The 23,050-nt window shown below is 36.6% G+C and overlaps 2 protein-coding genes and 1 long non-coding RNA gene across 12 annotated transcripts in view; 1 reads left to right on the top strand and 2 right to left on the bottom strand.

The window, feature by feature from the left end:
• Positions 1–23,050, bottom strand: part of LOC147839473 (uncharacterized) — a 503,025-nt gene that overhangs the window by 383,011 nt on the left and 96,964 nt on the right. The gene's annotated exons all lie outside the window — the stretch shown is intronic.
• LOC147839474 (uncharacterized) lies at positions 1,542–7,885 on the bottom strand. Its single transcript, XM_087298950.2, has 2 exons — positions 7,756–7,885; positions 1,542–7,598 (listed from the first exon to the last, which is right to left on the bottom strand). Exon 2 carries the CDS (start codon positions 7,585–7,587, stop codon positions 6,721–6,723), a length of 867 nt encoding a protein of 288 aa, XP_087155076.1. The 5' UTR covers positions 7,588–7,598; positions 7,756–7,885; the 3' UTR covers positions 1,542–6,720.
• The window catches only part of dtnba (dystrobrevin, beta a), a 58,276-nt gene continuing 50,085 nt past the window's right edge, over positions 14,860–23,050 (top strand). For 8 of the 10 annotated variants that reach the window (XM_087296397.1, XM_087296394.1, XM_087296396.1 and 5 more), the window contains exon 1: positions 14,870–15,087. The gene's annotated coding sequence lies outside the window, so the exon portion shown is untranslated. 10 annotated transcript variants of the gene reach the window in all.

Here is a 23,050-nt window from a genome sequence, read left to right as displayed (position 1 = left end):
GAAAGGGCATCCACTGCATAAAACATATGCTGGAATAGTTGGCGGTTCATTCCGCTGTGGGACCCTGATAAATAAGGGACTAAGCTGAAGGAAAATTAATGAATGATACATGGCAATATGCAAATTACACATGTGACATCCAGTGCATCCGGAAAGTATTCATAGCGCTTCACTTTTTCCAATTTTTCTTTTTTTTTATGTTACAGCCTTATTCCAAAATGGATTAAATTCATTTATTCCCTCAAAGTTCTACACACAATATCCCATAATGAAAATGTGAAAAAATATTTTTTTAAATTAATGCAAATTTATTAAAATTTAAAAAACAGAAAAATTAGATGTAAGTATTCACAGGCTTTCCTCAATACTTTGTTGATGCATGTTTGGCAGCAATTACAGCCTCAAGACTTTTTAAATATAATGCCACAAGCTTGGCACACTTGTCCTTTTTTTTTTTTTGCCTTTTTTGCAAAAAAAAAAAAACTGTTGCATTAGCAAAAATGTTGTGTTGCGCGGTCGGATGCCAAATTTGACACTGCTTTTAACCACTTAAACCAGGGGTGTCAAACTCAATTCCTGGAGGGCCGCAGCCCTGCACAGTTTAGTTCCAACCCTGCTCCTACACACTTACCTGTAGGTTTCAAACAAGCCTGAAGGACTCAATTAGTTTGATCAGGTGTGTTTAATTAGGGTTGGAACTAAACTGCAGAGCTGCGGCCCTTTTGGAACTGAGTTTGACACCTGTGGCTTAAACTCTGCAGAACCGGTACCGGGTCCGTGACTTCATCGACTTTCGCTTTCAGATTTAAAGGGCTAGCGTTGCACCAGACCCCCGTAAGTGGTGTCGTTTAAATGTGTAGAATCTATATTTTATGCACATATGCATCACTTTGGTTTTTATTCTACTGTATAAAAGTTATTTCCACTTAAATACACAGTATTTTGGATACCCGAGCTGGGTATTTTACTTTGGTTCATTTTCATATTTTTTTATATGGCACATGTACAAGTTACAGCTCAAATGAAAGCTCTTGCCGGTGCTCATACAGTTGTAGCATTCTTTTTACTGAATTATATTCATATGCCAAACAGTTGTTGAATGAATTGTGGTGTTTCCATGGCGCAGAAATGTAAACAATACATTCATGATCAATAAGCAGCCCCAGATAGCACAGACAGCTGTCATCTCTTACCTTATGCTGTGCCATTCAGGGCCATTCTCCTGTGTTTTTGAGGTGATGTGCATAAGTAATCCTTTTATGTGTCTGATGTGGTCCAAACACAGTGAATTATGTTTGATCAAACAAAAGAATAGTGAAATATGTAAACAAGAATCGGTCTCTGTGGCTTGTACAGCACCTCTCATCAATTGGAATACAATAACTTTTGCATAGATTATAGTGGAGACATTTTTCATTTTTCCTATGATTACAGACATGTGCAGGAACCACCAAAATTAATTACAGCACGCTAGACCACACAGAATCTAAAAGGCACACTTTCAAATTTGGGTTTATAAAAAAAAAAAAAAAAGCGCCTCTTTTTTAGGTGTTTATTATAACACAGACGACATATACAGATATTTTAAACACTTTCAATAGTGTTTTATGAAAATTCAAAGGGTTTTCTTAAAATGATACCAAATTTTTGCATTTACACCTCTGCATGTGGATTTGGGAAGCTTTTAAATTTGGGTAGGCAAAATCCAGGCGGAAATCCCAAAATAGCAGCAGAGTTTAAGTGGTTAATGACACAAGACAGGGAGGTGAACAGGCAAGACGACATGAAGGGGGGGAGGGAGGGAAGCCAAGCCAGAACCAAAACGACAAACAAGGGAGGGATGGGAGGGCAAGACAAGGGAGGATCAGTCCAGGGTGGGACCGGAGGAACTGTCCAGGGTGGGTCCAGCGGGTCAGGAGCCCTAGCAGGGAACCAGGGTGGAGCCGGAGGGTCCGTCCAGGGTGGAGGAAAGGAACACCAGGGAGGAGCAGGAGGGACGACCCAGGGAGGGTCTATGAGGTGAAACAAGACCAGAGGTCTGTGGGGGGCCGGCAGGGCAAGGAGCCGGGCTGGGGCCGGCAGGGCAAGACGTCTGGGTGGTGCCGGCAGGGCAAGACGTCTGGCTGGGGCCGGCTGGGCAAGACGTCTGGGTGGTGCCGGCAGGGCAAGTAGCCGGGCAGGGGCCGGCAGGGCAAGACGTCTGGGTGGCGCCGGCAGGGCAAGACGTCTGGGTGGCGCCGGCAGGGCAAGGAGCCGGACTGGGACCGGCACTGAGGGGCGCTCAGGGGCTGGAGCCGACACTGGAGGGCGTTCAGGGGCTGGAGCCGACACTGGAGGGCGCTCAGGGGCTGGAGCCGACACTGGAGGGCGCTCAGGGGCTGGAGCCGACACTGGAGGGCACTCAGGGGCTGGAGCCGACACTGGAGGGCGCTCAGGGGCTGGAGCCGACACTGGAGGGCGCTCAGGGGCTGGAGCCGACACTGGAGGGCGCTCAGGGGCTGGAGCCGACACTGGAGGGTGCTCAGGGGCTGGAGCCGACACTGGAGGGCGCAGAACAAACACAAACACTAGTACAAGAGCGCGCGCGTCTGAAGGACGCAGAGCGTGCGCGGCCACATCAAGTGGCAGCGCGCACACGCTGCGTACACCCACGACGGCGCGCGCGCGCACACAGAGACAGAAACAGGACCAGACATGGAGGAGTAGTGTCAGAGCTCTGCCACCAAAACAAGAATTTACAAGACCAAAGTGGCAGAACCCTGACAAAAAGTACTCAAGTGTAGTGAGTATTTTGCTGTAAAAAGCTGATGCATTTACATGTAATATGTGCATGTGTGTGTGTAAACGTAACATTATGTAGTACATTGATGTGTGATGTCAGGTTACCAAAATTCAATGTCTAGCCAGAGTCTGAGCATAACGTTATTTTGATTTCAATTCAATTCAATTCAGCTTTATTTGTATAGCGCTTTTACAATGTAGATTGTGTCAAAGCAGCTTCACATAAATGGTCATAGTAACTGGAACAGTGTGGTTCAGTAACTGGAACAGTGTGGTTCAGGTTTTAGTGTTTAAGTTCAGTTCAGTTCAGTTTAGCTCAGTTCAGTGTGATTTAATCATTACTGAGAGTTCAAACACTGAAGAGCAAATTCATCGATGCGTAGCTCTACCAATCCTGAACCATGCGAGGCAGTGGCGACAGCGGAGAGGGAAAAAAAACTTCACCTGATGGGAGTGAAGAAAAAAAACCTTGAGAGAACCAGACTCAGTTGGGCACGACCATTTTAATTTCTCCGCTGGCCAAAAGTCTTGTGCAGAACTTCATTCGCCGTGGTTTATGCTGGAAGATGGCCTCAGTGAAGACTCGTCTGTCCCTGGAGTGTCGCTGGAATCAGACTCATGTTCTCCACTCCCCACGACCATCAGCGCAGCAGCAGCTCAGGATATGGCCTGGTCCCAGATATGGAATCCTTGGGATCATCACGTCGCTGGTCTTGGATCCAATCAGTGACTCCGCCTAATCTGAGGACCTCGGGATGAGTATCCCCAGGTGAAAATAGAGAATAAAGAGAATAATTAGCGTAGCTGCTGTTCATAGTATATATAAGCAAGATGCAGAAGCCAGTGTGGAACCCGCTAGGTGATGCATTGAGTGTATGCTTTACTAAACAGATAGGTCTTTAATCTAGTTTTGAACTGGGAGAGTGTGTCTGAGCCTCGGACATTACCAGGAAGGCTATTCCAGAGTGTAGGAGCCATGAAAGAGAAGGCTCGACCTCCTTTACTTGATTTTGCTATTCTAGGTACTACCAGAAGCCCTGAATTTTGAGATCTTAAGGAGCGAGTTGGTTCGTAGCGAGACAGAAGGTTGGTTAGATAAACAGGAGCTAGATTATTTAGAGCTTTATAGGTGAGAAGTAATATTTTAAATTCAATACGAAATTTAACAGGCAGCCAGTGTAAGGAGGATAAAATTAGGGTGATATGATCATATTTTCTAGACCTGGTCAGAACTCTGGCTGCTGCATTTTGTACTAATTGAAGTTTGTTAATAGAGGATGCTGGGCAGCCAGCAAATAGAGCATTACAGTAATCCAGTCTCGAAGTCATAAAAGCATGGACTAGCTTTTCTGCATCTGAGATGGATAGCATATTTCGTAATTTAGCGATATTTCTCAGATGAAAGAAGGCAGTTTTTGTGACATGGGATATATGGTTTTTAAAAGTTAGATTGCTGTCTAATATGACACCCAGATCTTTTATAGTAGCGCTAACGCTAACTTTGTATCCCTCTAATTGTAAATTGAGTTGCGAGATCTGCTGTGTGCAAGATTTAGGCCCAATAAGTAATAATTCTGTTTTGTCTGAGTTTAAGAGAAGAAAATTGTTGGTCATCCAGTCTTTGATGTCTTTGATACACTCAGTTAGTTTAGAAAGTTCAGACGTCTCGTCAGGTTTAGTGGAAATATATAATTGAGTATCATCTACATAGCAGTGAAAGCTGATCCCATGTCTTCTAATAATGTCTCCCAGAGGTAGCATGTAAATTGTAAACAGTAAAGGGCCTAAAACTGATCCTTGAGGCACCCCATACTTTACTGGGCAGATTTGTGAAGGCTGTCCATTAAGATTCACAAACTGGTAGCGGTCAGTTAAGTATGACTTAAACCATTGTAGAGCCTGTCCCTGGACACCTGTAGACTTTAAGCGATTTATGAGGATATTGTGGTCAATGGTATCAAATGCCGCACTAAGATCGAGTAAAACTAATAGCGAGACGCACCCTCGGTCAGCAGCTAAGAGTAAATCGTTGGTTATTTTCACTAAGGCGGTTTCTGTACTGTGGTGAGCCCTGAAACCTGACTGAAACACTTCAAAAATATTGTTCGTCTGCAGATAATAGCATAATTGAGTGGAAACAACTTTTTCTAGTATTTTAGACATAAATGGAAGATTAGAAATAGGCCTATAGTTAGCTAAGTTGTTGGTGTCTAGTTGCGGTTTCTTAATAATAGGCTTAATAACAGCTAGCTTGTAAGAGTTTGGAACATGACCTATAGATAAAGAAGAGTTGATAATGTTAAGAAGAGGTTCTCCTATAGCAGGTAGCAGCTCTTTCAGTAATTTTGTTGGAATTGAGTCCAGCATACACGTAGCTGGTTTAGAGCTATTTATAATTTTTACTAACTCTTCATGTTCTATGATTTTGAAGCAGTGTAGGTTATTATTATGATTTAATGAAATATTTACAGGATTTGGAGTATAAGCCGGTGCAGAAAGTTTGGCATCTCCTATTTTCTGTCTAAAGCCTTCTATTTTATTACTGAAAAAATTCATGAAGTCATCACTACTAATTTGCGGTGGAGTAGTTTGTTCCAAGGATGACCGATTATTTGCTAATTTAGAGATGGTGTTAAATAAAAATCTAGGATTGTTATGATTATTTTCTGTCAGTTTGCGCAGGTGCTCGGTCCTGGCAGATTTTAGAGCCCTCCTATAGCTGGACATACTGTCTTTGTACGCAATTCTAAAGACCTCTAAATTAGTTTTTTTCCATTTACGTTCCAGGGCGCGGGTTGCTGTTTTGAGCGCACGAGTATGACTATTATACCATGGTATAGTTTTAATCTCTCTAGCCTTTTTTAATTTGATGGGTGCCACAGTATTTAGTGTGCTAGTAAAGATGGCATCCATACTGCTGGTTACTACATCAAGATCATTTGAGTTTGCGGGTGCATTACGAAATAGAGAGAGATCAGGTAAGTTATTTATAAATTCATCTTTAGTTGACGGAACAATAGTTCTACTAGGGCGGAGTATTGGAGCGGGTTTGCTGATTTCAGGTAAACATAGCTTATATAGTAAGAGGTAGTGATCTGTAATATCATCACTTTGTGGTATAATGTCTACGTCAATAACCTCGATTCCATAAGACAGAATTAGATCTAATGTATGCTTTAAGCGATGGGTTGGACCCACAACGTTTTGCTTTATCCCAAGTGAGTGTATTAAATCCATAAACGCGAGCCCTAATGTATCATTAGCGTCATCTATGTGGATGTTAAAGTCACCTACAATTAGCATTTTATCAGTTTTGACTAGTAAGTCAGAAATAAAATCAGAAAATTCTTTTAGAAATTTGACATAGGGTCCTGGGGGTCTATATATGGTGATTAAAGCGAGAGATAACATAGGTTTTTGTATAGTATCTGGAAGCTGAACATTAAGCGATAATACTTCAAAGGAGCGAAACATAAGTCCGTTTCTCTGTTTAATATTAAGGAAATCCCTAAAGATTGATGCAACTCCACCACCACGACCAGTTTGACGAGCCTCATGTTTATATAAGAATCCTGGAGGAGTTGCTTCATTTAAGCTAATATAGTCATTTTGATTCAGCCAGGTTTCAGTGAGACAGAGTGCATTAAGATTGTTTTCTGTTATTATTTCATTAATGATAAGTGCTTTAGGTGCAAGTGACCTGATGTTTAGGAGACCAAGTTTTACGAAATTTGTATTTTCACTTTCTACTGGTTTTTCTGGTTTGATACTTACTAGATTTTTCCTGGAGCACACAGTACGTTTATTTCTTAATCTAATAATACGAGGAACAGACACAGTCTCTATAGGATTCACCAGATATGCATTACTGATGTTTAAGTGGGGTGAACAAGAGTCTAGGTGGCTATAGTGTGAATTTTGTGAATTTTTACCTGCTAGTCAGATGGTGCGAAGTAGTCTGGAGATGTTGTCCGACAGGAGTTCAGCTCCGGCTCGACTGGGGTGCAGGCCGTCAGGACGGAAGAGCCTAGGACGCTCCCAGAAAAGATTCCAGTTATTAGCAAAGAGCAATTTCTGTTCTTTACACCATGTTATTAGCCATTCATTCAGAGCTAAAAGTCTACTGAACCTTTCATTTCCTCGGCGGTAGGTAGGAAGCGGCCCAGAAACGATGATCTGCGTGGCGGGCGAGGTGCGTCGTACCGTCTCGATCAGGCTCCTGAAGTCCTTCTTCAGGATCTCCGACTGCCGGAGCCCGGTGTCGTTTGTCCCCACGTGGAGGACAACGGCACCAGGGCTCTCGGCAGCGCCCAGCATGGTTGGAATCTGTGTAGAAATATTTCTCACACGGGCACCAGGAAAGCAGAAAGTACGTACTTTATTACCTTTTGAGGAGGCGGCACGGACGTGACGAACGATCGAGTCACCGATGATGGCCACATCGGGACCCGACTCGCGGAGAGGGGAGAAGCGGTTCTCCGTGGAGATCTCGAACACAGGCGGAGACGTTCTGCCCCGGGATCTGGGAAGCACCTTGCGCGGCTGCACCCAGGCGCCATGGTAGCCGGGTGTCGGCGTGAACGACGCCTGGCTGAGCCGCGCCCCGGGTGCGCTGGGCCTGGACAGAGAAGGACGCGGGGTTGAGGTAGAGGGAATGATGTGGTTGTAATTTCCACGTACCTTAGGTGATGAGACGGCCTTAGCATTAGGTACGACGAGAAGTCGTTCCCGTAGCCGCGACCGTCTTACCACCAGCTCGCGGATCTGGGACTCCACTTCTTCCAGCTCCAGCTCCAACGCCTCCATCGATGCTTCTCCTGCACACAAGGACAGAGACAGAAGCGACATTTTACGGGGTAAAGAGCAAAGCCAGTAAGTCAAAAGTGTATGGTTAAAGAGGTCGGTAGCTTTAGCTGACCAGCGGCGCTAGCAGGCTAAAGCTACAAACAACAGGCGGATGCTCGAGGGACAGACCGTTTTTAAAGCAGTTTTGTTTGTATAAATGTATTAAGGGTTTGGTCACCCTAAGTAGGAGAGACAAATACTTAGCGAATGAGGAAGAATTTAATGATTAAGATTTAAATTGCGAGTAAATAGCAAGTCCAATAATGACGTTGATATTTGGTGGATTTTAGGTTGAGTTGGAAAGTGACCAAAATCCAACGTCGAGCCAACATTTTAAACCAACGTCATATTGACGCCAAATACTGACATTTATTTATCATGCATGGCAACCAAAATCCGTCTGATGGACGTCATAGGGGTAATGTTCACACAACATCTAGCTGTAACATCATTAGACGTTGATTTTTGGTTTGTTTCAGGTCGTTGGACATTGGACATTGGCTTGACTTTGAGTTCTGACGTCAACCTGATTTCATTTCCACACAAAATGCAACGTCCCCTTGACATTAGAGTACAACGTCAATCTGACGTCATGTTGACATCTTGTGCCTGCTGGCTGTTTAAGGCCATTTTGGTCATGATAGAGTAAACATCCTTTATCTTCTCATCAGTGACATGCATCTAAACAGTCTCTGGGTCAACAAGTGTGTGGCAATTTTGGGCATCTTCTTTGGACACTTTTAACGCTTCCAAACAGTTTGCTGCAGTTATTAATGGCCCATGTCTTGAGGTAGTCCATTAAGATGCGATTTACCTTCTATGTGTGATTTGATTGGACAGGAATCACAGGACTGAAGAAAAATAAAGTAGTGACTGCAGGTTGAAGAAAAGTAGTGGAGTAAAAGTACCAATACAGCACTAAAAATGTACTCAAGGAGAGTAAAAGTAGACATTTATAAAACTACTTACTGAATTATGAATTCTGAGAAAAACTATTCAATTATCGTAATTACAGTATTTGTAATTAGTTACTTTACACCACTGAACATTACCAATTTTTGATTGCAGCAATGATTTCGGAAAAGACATGTTACATATGGTGAATTAAACTGTTACAGTTTAAGCTGTAATTTAAACAGTGAAATTGTTTAATATTAAATAAGAAATGTTCATGGGCCAATGAATGACATTAACAAATTGAAATTGAAAACTATACACTGTGAAAAAAAATGTAATGAATAAAAAGTCAAGACAACAAATAATTTAATTTTGCTTTAACTTATTTTAGTATGTTAATCAGGTTCCGAATACATTTTTTAAGTTATACAAAGTTTATTTGATTCAACCAAAAAAATTAAGGCAGCAAGAAGTTTTTTACCGTGTATTTCATCTTCAGAATCTTAAAATATTCTCAGCAAATGTTATTTATGCTATATTTTTAATGGCTTTATTCTGCAATGCTTGAGTAAGTTTGCATTCATGCCATTGTTTTAAAACTTCCAATTCATATGGGAAAATGACTAGAAATATATATATAAATGGCTGTTTTTTTATGACTATAAAACAATGGAAGTGAATAAGACTGGATGTTTCAAGCCAATAGGATTCCAATGGCTGTGTCCACGCTTATACATAAAAAATAAGGTCAAAACTGAAAATTAATTATTATTTAAAAAAATTATTACCTTTAGGAACATTATTTTTATGTGCTTTGTTATGTGTTATGTTTATTTGTTTATTTATGTATTTATATAATTTATTCCTCTTTCTATAAAAAAATAAATCATAAAATCATAAAAGTTAAATGACATTTTTAATTACAAAAAAACTAAATGTGTGTTGTATACAGTATGTGAGTTTAAAAAGTATTAATTCATTTCTATATATGTATTAATTCATTTATATTCAACTTTACAGTTGTAGTCAGAATTATTAGCCCCTCTGTTTGTTTATTTTTAAAGGCTAAACTTGGTTAATTAGGTTAACTATGCAGATTAGGGTAATTAGGCAAGTTATTGTATAATGATGATTTGTTTTGTAGACTATCGATAAAGATTTCCGCAAAAACAGTTAAATATGGTGAATTCACCTGCGGACACTGAATGCTTAGAATGAAATGTAAACATGTAAGTTCACATACCCTGCCATACAGCTGCAGTTTGCTGTCAGAATGCAGTTGTTGTGCTTGTTGATGATTACCCAGGCCTTGTATAGCTCTGTGTTCTTTCCTTGTCTTTACCTAGGCAGAAACTCGGTTTTTAGCACTACAAAGTTTTAAATCTGGTAATCATGGAACATTATTTATTGCACATGACCACACAGAACAAAATTGTCGGCATCCAAAGACTTGTAGGCCTTGAACTTCTCTCTTGTAAAATCACTTGGAGTTTCAATGAGGTAGTTGTATATTTCGGCTGGATGCTTGGCCATTTCCTCTTATCCAATATCCATTGGGAGGGTGCTATCGCAAAAGGACCAGTCAGATGAACGCCGCTCACTTTAACGTTAATTTTGCCGAATCGCTGTGCTTATCACTGGGTGACAAGCTGTTATAATATGCTGAAAGCATTATGTAAATAATATAAAATGTAAACAATATAACTACTTATCTGTAAGACAACAACAAACTCTGTACCCCATCTGATGTCATTCCCTCGCTGTAAATTCTAGTGCTCCCGTTTTTTTTTCTGCAATCTCTCGGCACACGCATACTAAATGTTTATAAACCGGTAATTCATCTATAAGCTAGTGTGCTCCAAAACAGTGATAAAATTTACATTTAGAAGACAGAAACTTCCAAAGCTTGCAGTTTGTCACTTCCGCCTCAAAGATGTTTTTCACGTCACCTCATACTTCAGTTTCTCATCAAATCCTCTGACCAATCAAATGCTCTCTAGTATCTGACATGCTCCGCCCCCTTCTCATTTCCTTTTCATTTGATGTGCTTTAGCTCAATCACTCTCACAAGCAGAGCTGTGATAAAGCTAAAAGAGGCGGAGCTACTCTATGCCCCGCCCTCTCTTGAGATTACGTCAAACATCGAATAGAAAGATGCACAATCACATTTCAAAGCACTTAACAGGACCTTTTATTTAAATCTTCTTTTCCCGTGTGGGATATGGATGTAGTTGTAGACAAGCTGACGTGTTTTCTGTGTTTAAATACAGATATGGCTGCTGATTTTTCTGAGACAGTGATTCACACAGAGAGGAGATGGTGTGTGGAGAAGAAAGGAGTGTGGTTAATGACCTGTTCAGGAGGGATATCATGTAACACAGGAGAATGTTCTGCACAGATGAACGTGCTGCAGGTTTTTTCACAGCTTAGGTTTCAGACGCTGATGTACATTAGGGTGTGGCCAGCCTTTAAGCATGTGGCTGATGTTGGTGGGTGTGGCCAATCAAGGAGGTGTGGCTTATTGAATGAACATAAGCTCATCATTTAACTTTGACAATAACCCGAGCCAACTATAAACCATTTTGAGGGATGTAAACAATAACAATGGTTCTAACGTATTTCCTGTGTTACATTTTAATTTCCATAGCATCTAAGAAGTCAAAAAGCTCCACTTATTGATGAATCAGGTTACGACAGCTGTTTTAACATTTAGATAGGATTGAATTGCCTCTTGTTACAGTTATGAAATTGTTTGATATCAAATAGGAAATGTTCATGGGCCAATGATTGACATTAACAAATTGAAATTGAAATCTATACACTTTGAGAAATGTAATGAAAAAAAGTCAAGACAACAAATAAGTTAATTTTGCTTTAACTTATTTTAATATTTTACATTTTTTAAGTTATACAAAGTTTATTTGATTCAACAAAAAAATTTAAGGCAATTTTTTTTATTTTTTACAGTGTATTTCATGTGAATCTTAAAATATTCTCAGCAAATGTTATTTATGCTATATTTTTAATGGCTTTATTCTGCAATGCTTAAGTAAGTTTGCATTCATGCCATTGTTTTAGAACTTCCGATTAATATGGGAAAAGGACTAGAAATAATAAATGTTTAAAAAAATGGTTGAACTACTTGCTCTGCAAACAGGTTTGCTTATACATAAGGGAAAACATTATATAAAAAGAATATACCATTTGTAACACCAAGCAACATAAATGGCTTTTTTTTTAAAATGACTATAAAACAAAGGAAGTGAATGAGACCGGATGTTTCGAGCCAATAGGATTCAAATGGCTGTCCACGCTTACATGAAAAAATAAGGTCAAAACTGAAAATTTATTATTCTTTTAAAAAAAATGTATATTTTAGGAACATTATTTTTATCAGTTATATTTGTTTACTTATTTATTTATTTATTTATTTATTTAACGTATTCCTCTTTCTATAAAACATAAATCATGAAATCATAAAAGTAAAATGACATTTTTAATTACAAAAAAAAATTGTGTTGTATATGTGAGTTTAAAAATACTAATTTATTTATATATATGTGTGTGTGTGTGTGTATGAATGTGTACATATATATATATACATATATGTGTGTGTGTGTGTGTGTGTGTGTGTGTGTGTGTGTGTGTGTGTGTGTGTGTGTGTGTGTGTGTGTGTGTGTGTGTGTATATATATATATATATATATATATGTATTAAGTCATTTATATTCAACTTTACAGTTGAAGTCAGAATTATTAGCTCCCCTGTTTTTTTTTTCCCTTAATTTCTGTTTAAAGAAGTGATTTTTTTCAACACATTTCTAAACATAATAGCTTTAATAACTTATTTCAACTGATTTATTGTATCTTTGTCATGATGACAGTACATATTATTTGACTAGATATTTTTCAGAACACTTCTATACAGCTTAAAGTGACATTTAAAGGCTTAACTAGGTTAATTAGGTTAACCAGGCAGGTTAGGGAAATTAAACAAGTTATTGTATAATGATGGTTTGTTCTGTAGACTATCGTAAAAATATAGCTAATAATTATATAGCTAAAATGGTGTTTAGAAAATTTAAAACAGCTTTTATTCTAGCCGAAATAAATCAAATAAGACTTGAGTCTTTTTCAACTGCTCTTGAAATGCAGATTTACCCCTAAATAACTCCCCAAAATCAGTTTGGTAAACATCAGATCTCTGTCGTCTCCGTCATTAGTCGGGCTCTCAGATCTAAACATATCTCACGGGTGGGTGAACACTGACTTCATATTTTACAAACGCAGAGGAGGAGTTCACCCAAAAATACCTCCTGCTGGTCCGGCCCTGTAAAACAGTATATTCATCCTCCTGCCAAACACAAAAGGAGATGATTGTTTGTAGGCAGCATATATACTGTATACTGTAATACCAATGCTATATTCCTCTTAAAGTCCTTCATGTTTGTTTTTAGTTTAAAGATGATACTTCTAGATAAGTTTAAGAGCTTCTTCTGAATGTTGGACATCTTTTGTGTTGCAGAGAAGAATGCTAATAATGTAAAATTATAGTGGGATGACATGAATGAGCATGTTTGTAATATAATCACTCCACATGATGGATTGTAACTTGTACATAATAGAAGCTCCTTAAAGACTAATGCACTGATTGTTGCTGCTATTGTGTGACTGATACTGTCAGATACTGCAGGCAGATATTATTCTGAAATGGGGGCTATAAAATAGGTTAAAAAACAACAAAAATCTCTAAAATAAAGTTATATGTACTGCTGGAAAACCTTAGGAGATCATTTAAAACTTAAGGTTATTGATTTCTAAACTTTTATGTATGTTAAAATATTGGTATTGTGTTGTCTAGAATTTAACATTTTACCTTTGTTATGTTATGCAGAAGGAAAATGCTTTTCAAAGCTTAAAATATGTATTATTATTATTATTATTATAGCTATATAATTAATAATAAATACATTATATCATATCTAAATATTTATTATAAATATATATTGAAATATTTATATTTATTTATCATTTATTAATTGGGTTGTAGCTAAAAATATATAAATTATACATTTATTTTTGCTATATCTGCCCTAATGTGTATTTATTTATCAACCAACTGATGTTTGTGTGTGTCTCTGTGTGTGTATGGAGATTGGAGAATGAAACCTGTGAATAAAAAAAAAACATATTACTGAATAAATAAATTAATAAATATGCATATAAATAAATAAATGAATGCATGTATATATAAATCTACAAATATATAAATCTACATTCATGCAAAAATAAAACAATAAAAAAATAATACGTAAATAGATAAATAAATGAATAAATAATACACATATTACTAAACAAATAAAAACAATAAATAAATAAATATGCAAATAAATAAACAAATGAATAAATAAATACAAAATTACTGCATAAATAAAACAATAAATATGCAAATAAATAAATAAATGTATATATAAATCTACAAATTCCTGCATAAATAAAACAATGAGTAAATAAATACGCAAATAAATAAATAAATGTGTATGTAAATCTACAAATTCATGCATAAATAAAACAATAAATAAATAAATACTCAAATAAATAAATAAATAAATGTAAATATATATAAATCTACATCTAAATATTATTAGTGTGGTGTGAAAGGGGGAAGAATCTACTTCTGTAGATTTTGTGTGTGTGTGTGTGTGTGTGTATAAATAAATATATAGTATACAGTTTATAAAATTTATATTTATCTATTTATTTGCATATTTGTTTATTGTTTTTATTTATGCATTTATGTGCAACTGTGCATTAATTAATTAATTAATTTTCTTTATTTGCATATTTATTTATTTAATTATTGTTTTTGCAAGTTTTGTCCTCCATATGTATATACCAGCAAAGATAATAATTTAAGTGAAGTATTACCTGCTGAGAAATTTATATAAAGAAGTTTGATATAATAATTTAATGTGTGTGTGTAATATTTTTTATTCATAACATAAAAATGTAATTGTAAAAAATCCATTTAAACAAATGATGCATAAAACACATTTCCAAATAAAATAATGCAATAAATTCAAATAGTATTTTTAATATAGGCTTTAAACAACATAGGGGGTATACACTATAAGCAAGGTAATGAATCATAAATAATGTTCAATTTAGAAATAAAAAACAAAACACATTTGTTTGGCTCTCAATATCTAATTTCTGTCGGTTTTATTTTTTGAACCAATATTAGAGAGAGAGAGAGAGAGAGAGAGAGAGAGAGAGAGAGAGAGAGAGAGAGAGAGAGAGAGAGAGAGAGAGAGAGAATGTATGTATGTGCGTGTGTGTGCGTGTGTGTACTGTTCAATGAGTCTCGCTGCTGAGTTCCTCCAGAATGGCGATCACACACACAGTCGGTCTGTCGTTACACCGGAGATCCAGTGACTGAATCTTGACTCAACATCAACTGAATCATCAGATACAATGAGAATATACTGAGAAATCACAGACCGACATGACATTGTGATGATGGTGGAGGCTTTTTAACGGATCCGCGCGGCGGAAATTCGCTCCGGTGAGTCAAAACCGAACTTCTGCTCTTCACTTTTGCCACAATCCTCCATTAAAAACACTCCTGGTATCCAAAACCCGGTGTTTTAGACAATAATATAGCACTTTATGTGATAATATTGCATTATAATGTGTTAAAACGTGCGGAAATAAACTCTGAGCGGTGAATGAGGTGAAGATGGAGTTAATGTTTGACAACATGGCTGCTCGCTTTCATCTCTCTCCATTCCTCTAATTTAAAGTCATAAAGTCGCAATGTTTATTGATTCATATAAAACATACACACATGCGGACATATTTGACGTTAAAGTTTATATAGTTTGAGCAAACGCGACCGTTACTGTAGATGAAGCCGTTTCCGTTCAGCGAAAACGAACATCCTGAAACTCGCTTCATATGAGAGCTTTCGAGATTTCTGCTCACCGTATGTATTTGTGTGTGTTAATTTAAAGACTCTTCAATTCTTATTTTGTGTGTGTGTGTTTCTTTGGTTATTGTGTAGAAAGTCAGAAAGAGAAACTCAAAACACGACAATGAAAGACTCTGACAACATATCCCAGCAAACAATTTTGTTTAATAGACGTCTAAACTTAGACAACTTGGCTAAAACAAGGATAAACTTAAGTGAAAATCGAATAGACATCTAAGAATAGTCCAAAACTAGACTATAGTCGACAAATAGACAGATTAGACAGACTTTATATGTGTATAATCTAGGGTTGTAACGGTATGAATTTTTTACAGTATGATAATCGTCTAAAACAATACCACGGTTTGACGGTTTCGCGGTATACGGTATGTTACAAATGTTACAAAATAATAGAACAGTGAAGCAAATTTGACTTTTTCCAAATAATATATTTTTAGTTACTATAAACAACACCACTTACAATGAACAAATAAAAATAAGAAAATAATAAATAATGTGTCAAAGTCCAAATAAAGTCCAAATAAACATGGTGCAAATCCTCAGTAAAAAATAGATATAAATATTTACTATGCTATAAATAGTTACATCACGAAACTAGATTCAATATGGAACATCCTTAGGTTTTATGTGCCAGCATGGATATGGTTGTCTATGGATATGGATTTGGAAATGGTTGTCTGCAATGCAGACAAACAGCTGCACCTTCATTTGCGTCTTTTGAAAACAGCAAGAGCAGCAGTTCGTCTTTGCTGTGTCACTGTTTTGTCATGTTTCTGTGCTGCTGTGCATGCAAAAGTACTTAGTATGAGAATTATTTCATGCAAAACTTTTTTTTTGGCGTTTTATTTAGCCGCGCATAAATGTATGCCTTTCTCTCATTCCGTGTTGTTCAAAAAGCTTGGTCCACAAACAAAAGCGAAACCTATGCTTATTGGTTGTGATATAGCGAGTTTGAACCAATCTGGGCATGGAGGAGGGACAATGCATCAATGTATCATGTCTGATTTGTCCGGAGACACAGTGACGAGCGTTTCTTTGTCAAATCAGCGTTGTCAAATGTTGATGACGTAACCGCACTGATTCCGGAGCCTCTGAATGTTATGTTATTCCGCGAATGTTATGTGATACAGCACTGGAAAGCTGAGATTCTCTTCTTTATGCCAATCTTTGAATTGTATGAATCGGATCAGCGGATCAAAAGTTATTAAACATTTAAGAGCAATACTTATTTTTAGCCGCGGGCGGCTGTCTCGGTCTTTAAGGGTTAAAACCGTTGATATGCAATTGTTCATGGTATGATAATCGTGCACGTTCAAATCGTGGTAAACCGTCATACAACCCTAGTATAATCATTAATTTTTGCCCAAATTTAGCCATGTTTTAGCCAAGACGACTATGTTTAGACGTCTATTAGACATCTTTTATATACAAAAAATGCTTGCTGAGTAGTTTTATCGTATACATTACAATGATAACAATTCCATGAAGTGACATATTCAACATCTGTCATATCATATCTACACTATGGGGTGTTATTTACATGGTGCTATTCTAGTTACTTTCAGGAATACCATGGTGCCATGTCTAAAAATATGTGGTACTTTTAAAGCAATGTATGCATTCATTCAATACTATGGTGTTATACTTTCTGGAAGAATGTAAGACACAAGCCATTAGTGTTGTTTTCAGTTTGTCTGATCTTTGAGTTCTGGGTTGCTGATTAAATCACTTTATGAATAAACTTCTGTGAGTGTTTAGCGTATTAGGTGAATCTTGATGAGTACAGTGTTTGTATCACATGATGTATGACTGTGATGTTATGCACCAAGTTTATGTGAAGAGTATGATGCTGGTTCCAGTAATGGTGTGTTTGGTATAAGGCTGTAACTTTATTCTGTCGTGAGATTAATCTAAGCCAGAGCAAGTTATTAAGTTGTGCTGAAAGATTACCAGAACACACAATGCTTTTATTTGGAGTTGGACACAGCTGAGAGATGAGAGGGAAAAAAAAAAAAGAGTTTAAACACTTGTCGTTTTTAATAATATAAAGGCTTATTTGGACAAAGGTTTGGTAGACATCGAGAGATCATATTTATGTGCATGTTCATACCAGACCAGAGAGAGTTCAAGTCGTCACCAAGGCAAAAATAACCATGAGAGTGTCTTCATGCCAGCATGTACTTCTGTTGGTGCGTGTGTGTGTGTGTGTGCGTGCGTGTGTGTGTGTGTGTGTGCACGCAAGTGAAAGGGGCCCCTGGTGATTTTTGGCTTCTTAAAACAAAGTGTTTGAAAAAAATCCATTTATTCATGTGACCTGAGTAAAAGCTCCCTTACACACTCACACTCACACTCACACACACACACACACACACACACACACACACACACACACACACACACACAGAGCTTGACAGAGGTTTGAGATCCGGAATCTTTGGAATGTTTGCCCCCCTCGTTGGATGTGCTGCCTACCTGACACACACACACACACACACACACACTGGGTTTTATGGGGACTCTTAATGATTTTATACTGTACTACATACTGTATATTTTGTCATCTTCCACCAACTCTAAACCCAAGCCTCACTGACAAATGCTTTAGCATTTACCAAAGAATGTAATTATTAATATAAAAATTCTGGATTTTTAAATTGGATCCTTGTCTAGATCCCTTATTCTGGATGATTCATGAGTTATTTCCTTATGGGGACTAAGAAAATGTCCCCACACAAGGTGAAATAATACTGGTATTGGTAGTTGTGGGGACATTTGGGGGTTCATAGTGCAGCAGTGAATACCAGGACTACACACACACACACACACATTAGTAAGGACATTACATATACTTCCATTGTTTTGTTTTTTTAATACAGTTTAATGATATTCTCTACGGCTTACCGCAAAAAAAAAAAAAAAAAACGAAAGTGATCGGTTGGCAAATTAAGGGGGAACGGGTGGTGAGGGAGGTGTCACGGACCTTTTTCTTGGCTGCTGCGTGGAGGGCGCCGTAGCGACCAGCATCTTCCGGTAGAATGGTTAGAACTTCTATTTAAAGCATTTACAACTGGTAATTTGTGATCCAAAAATGGGTTTCTAAAGCGTTTTGAGTGGATTATGGAGTGTTTTTGTGACACAAAACTTAGAAAGGTGTATGTTAAAGCCGTTATAATCTGTTAGATGTCGTTCAAGCGCGAGTGAAAAATGTTTTCCTAGTTCACGTGTCTGCCGTCATAAATACAGTGTGTGGGTGTTTCCCCGGCCTGTCAGCGGCTCTTAAACACACACACACACACACACTAGCGCACGCAATACTTCACTGCATTATAGAGCAAACCAGATTACTGGCATGAAGGTGGTGCTGATCGACAACAGTATTGGCTCAAAGATGATAAAAGTGGGTAAAATAGATTATAACTATTGTTTCAAAGCTGTCCAATTGTGACTGTTTATATGCATCAGCTGCCGACAGAAAGTTCTTAGCATTCCCCTTGCGCATACACGCAAAGTATAATGGGTAATTTTGCGACCTAAGAAAAAGGTCTAGTTGCGGGGACATTTGAGGGTTCATAGTGTACCAGAACCACACACACATTAGTAAGGACATTACATAGACTTCAATTGTTTTTTTTTTTATTTATATTAGTTAAATTATGTTCTCTACACTGTAATAAATCTTACATGCTATTTACAAAAAAAAAGTGTGGTAACACTATTGCACGTAATATTTTTAGGTAGTTTGAAAACGTGATTTTTTTTTTTTAGCAAAAACCACTTGAATGAATCGTGAAAATTACAAAAATCTTTTGAGTGATAGATGATGATTTTAATATTATTAGTGGAACGTGCTTTCATAATTTAAGCAAATCCACCACCATTTACTCACATTTATTTTTTAGCAAAAACCAATGACTAGGGTTTTTGAGTGATACAGCTTAACTCTTAGCATGCTCACAGTTGATCTGCTTCTTCAAAATGTCGTCTGGTCACTGCCGTTGTTGAGATTCAAATGCGAACATCTCAATCAAATCTGCATAATTGAGTGAATTTTCTTAAAATAAACGTGAATCCATCTTTCCTCAATTTTATTAGCTTAACTGGTTTCTCAAAGTAAGCCTAATAATTGCACTGGTTTACTTAAAAAAATAAGTGAAATGTATTTCTTGATTTTATTAAAAAAATCTTCTTAATACTTTATAATTTATCCAGAATATATTTTTTTAAAGAAAATATGCACATTATTTTTAATGACCACCTCAATTTTCTAAATGAAATTTACAAGCCTCAAGATTCTTTTTTTTTTTACAGTGTATGGCTTACCGCTAAACAAAAACATCACAGAAACGTGTGCAAAACACTTATAACCCCCCCAAGACAAAATAATAATGGTATTGCTATAATTGTGGGGACATTTGGGGGCTCATAGTGTAGTAAATACCAGGGTCACACACATGCGCACACACATATTAGTAGAGGACATTACATAGACTTCCATTGTTTTTTTTTATATCAGTTTAATGATGTTTTCTATGGCTTACCTCCAAACATAATCATCACAGAAACATGTGCAAAACAATATAAACAGCCCCCCCTCTCTAAAAAAACATACAAGGGTCTTTTGAAACAATTTAGACCAGTAAAATATCCTGACAAGTTGGTTGTCGTGCATATTTTGCTATAATTGATTACATTTGACCCTCACAAGTATAGCTCAACCAGTACACATATATACACACAGATACATATACACGCATATATGTATGTCCACAATTCAGGCCTCTTCTAGAATTAGGATGTCATAAAATAATCATATGCACTAACATACACTGTAAAATATGCAGGGTTCCACACAATTCCTTCATGTTGTCTCAACGCAAATTGATTAAGTTAACTTAATGATTTTTACAAATTTATGTTGATTAAACATAAAACAATTACGTTATCCCACAAAAACCCTCAAGAATTGTGTTGATTCAACTTATTATAAATAAGTAGTTTGAACAAGTAGCCAAAGGCATTATTTTGAGTGTACCCTAAAAAGTGTGTGATATTCAGAATGTGTTAAATATTTAACACTTGTTACTAAGGTCAAGTTCAGAATCAGGGTATTTTTAATTCAAATGCAGCTGTTCTTGACCTCATCCTAAAGGCTTTTGTTTACAGCAGTTTATTTTTTGCTGATGATGCCTGTGGGATGTGCTTTTTCCTGACTTGATATGCTGGAAACAAAAACAAAATGCAAAAAAAGAAACTAAACAAAACATCTTACTGGTTGAATCTTTACATTTGACAGTGACTTGAATGATTTATACTCTTGCATATGGTAGATCTATAAACTTTAGTAGTTTTTGTTTTGCTATTTGTTTTTAGTTGGGTATTTAAGTCTTTGTTAAAACATTATAAGCTCTGAAATATTTCTTTTGGTGATTTCTAATTGGTGGATTTTTATTGGACAGCATTATAATGTAGTTTTTCTCTACTCTGTAAGTACACTATTCGGCATGGCTGTTTAAAAAGGGTTTCATTAATTTGTACAGATGCCAACAGGTGTGTCATAAAAACACGGTTTCACAAAGTTAAAGTTTCACAGGGCTTAGCTTAAGATAGGACTGGACTTAGGGTTTTTAAATGGATTTATAGAAAATAAATCCTAACCCCAGCTTCTTAAAACAAATACATGGCACAAATGTATTTTAAGATGAATCACTGCACATTATTTTCAATCAAGACAGTTCAGAAATGTAATTTAATTCAGGACTAGCCTTAAGCTTTGACGTGGCTAAATGTTTGTCAGTCCATAAATAAGTGTTTAATATTATGAAAGTGATTAGGGCTGCGCGATATTGGAAGAATCTATATTGCGATATTTTGTCATTCTGTAATAAATATTGCGATATGAATGTAATTTCACTAGATGACTTAAATATCTTTATTTTGAAAGATTTATTAATTTTAGACTAATTGGAAAGAGTGGTGGCACGGTGGCTCAGTGGTTAGCACTGTCGCCTAAGAGCAAAAAGGTCATTGGTTTGATTCCCGGTTCCTGGTTTGATTCTGATTAGAGTTTGCGTGGTCTCCCTGTGTAGACGTGGGTTTCCTCCGGATGCTCCGGTTTCCCCCACAGTCCAAACACATGCGTTATAGGTTAATTGATTGAATAAACTAAATTGTCCAGTTGCAATATAAACATATGTATTTATTTTTTAATGCAGTGGTTCTCAAACCTTTTTCATCAAGTACCACCTCAGGAAAAAAGTCTCTCCAAGTACCACCATAATGAGCAGTATTGAAATACAGTAGCGCAGTACGCCCAGTAAAGCAGTTACAACTCTACACAGTTAAAAAACGTGGTAGATTACATCAGAAATATAGGATATATGTCATATATGACATATTATATACATCATTTTTGATAAATTTTGAAATGCGTGTAGCATGTACATGACATATTTCATTCCTCCGCGTACCACTAATAGGAAGCCTGCGTACCACTAGTGGTACACGTACCACAGTTTGAGAACCACTGCAGTAGCGTATAGGCCCAGTAAAGCACCTACAGCTCTGCACAGTTCAAAAACATGGCAGATTAAATCCTATTGTTAAGAATATTTATTATTGTCAACCACTTTATACATTATGAATAGTCTGAACATTAACACTGCACTGTGCTTATATGTAAAAAAAACTAAAGTCAACATTTAAATTAAAATGTGCTTTTTTTTACAGCTAAAAGTGGTAGGTTACTGTTCTTATAAAGTAAAAAGAAAAAACTGCTGTACCTTTAAATGCAAAGTATTTACATATAATAGAATCAACGCCTGGACCTCAGAAATATATAAAACATCATATTCATATATAAATCATTTTTGATACATTTTGAAATATACAGTTGAAGTAAGAATTATTAGCCCTGCTTTGATTTTTTTTATTTTTTATTTTTCAAATATTTTCAGAATGATGTTTAACAGAGCAAGGACATTTTCACAGTATGTCTAATAATATTTGTTCTTTTGGAAAAAGTCTTTTTTTATTTTTTTTATTTCAGTTTTTAATTTTTAAAAAATGATTTTATTTTAATATATGTTGATTTTTAATATTATTAGACCCCTTTAAGCTATATTTGTTTTTTAATAGTCTACAGACAAACCATCATTTTACAATAACTTGCCTAATTACCCTAACCTGCCTAGTTAACCTTTAAGTCATTTAAGTCTTTAAATGTCTCTTTAAGCTGTATAGAAGTGTCTTGAAAAATATCTAGTCAAATATTATGTACTGTCATCATAGCAAAGATAAAATAAATCAGTTATTAGAAATGAGTTATTAAAACTATTATGTTTAGAAATGTTCTGAAAATAATTCTCTCCAGTTAACAGAAATTGGGGGAAAAAAATAAAGGGGGTGAATAATTCTGACTTCAACTGTATGTAGCATGTACTTACTGTATGACATATTTGATTCCTCGTGTACCACTAGAAGGAAGCACACATAGTGGTACACGTACCACAGTTTGAGAACCACTGATTTAATGCATATT

Source organism: Danio rerio, chromosome 20, assembly GCF_052040795.2.
Source record: "Danio rerio strain M-AB ecotype USA chromosome 20, GRCz13ab, whole genome shotgun sequence".
NCBI classification, from domain to species: domain Eukaryota; kingdom Metazoa; phylum Chordata; class Actinopteri; order Cypriniformes; family Danionidae; genus Danio; species Danio rerio.
This window is presented reverse-complemented; position numbering and strand designations above follow the sequence as displayed.

Bases quoted from the DNA above. Each gene is read 5' to 3' on its own strand.
- LOC147839474 (XM_087298950.2), bottom strand. From the start codon at position 7,587: ATGGAGGCGTTGGAGCTGGAGCTGGAAGAAGTGGAGTCCCAGATCCGC.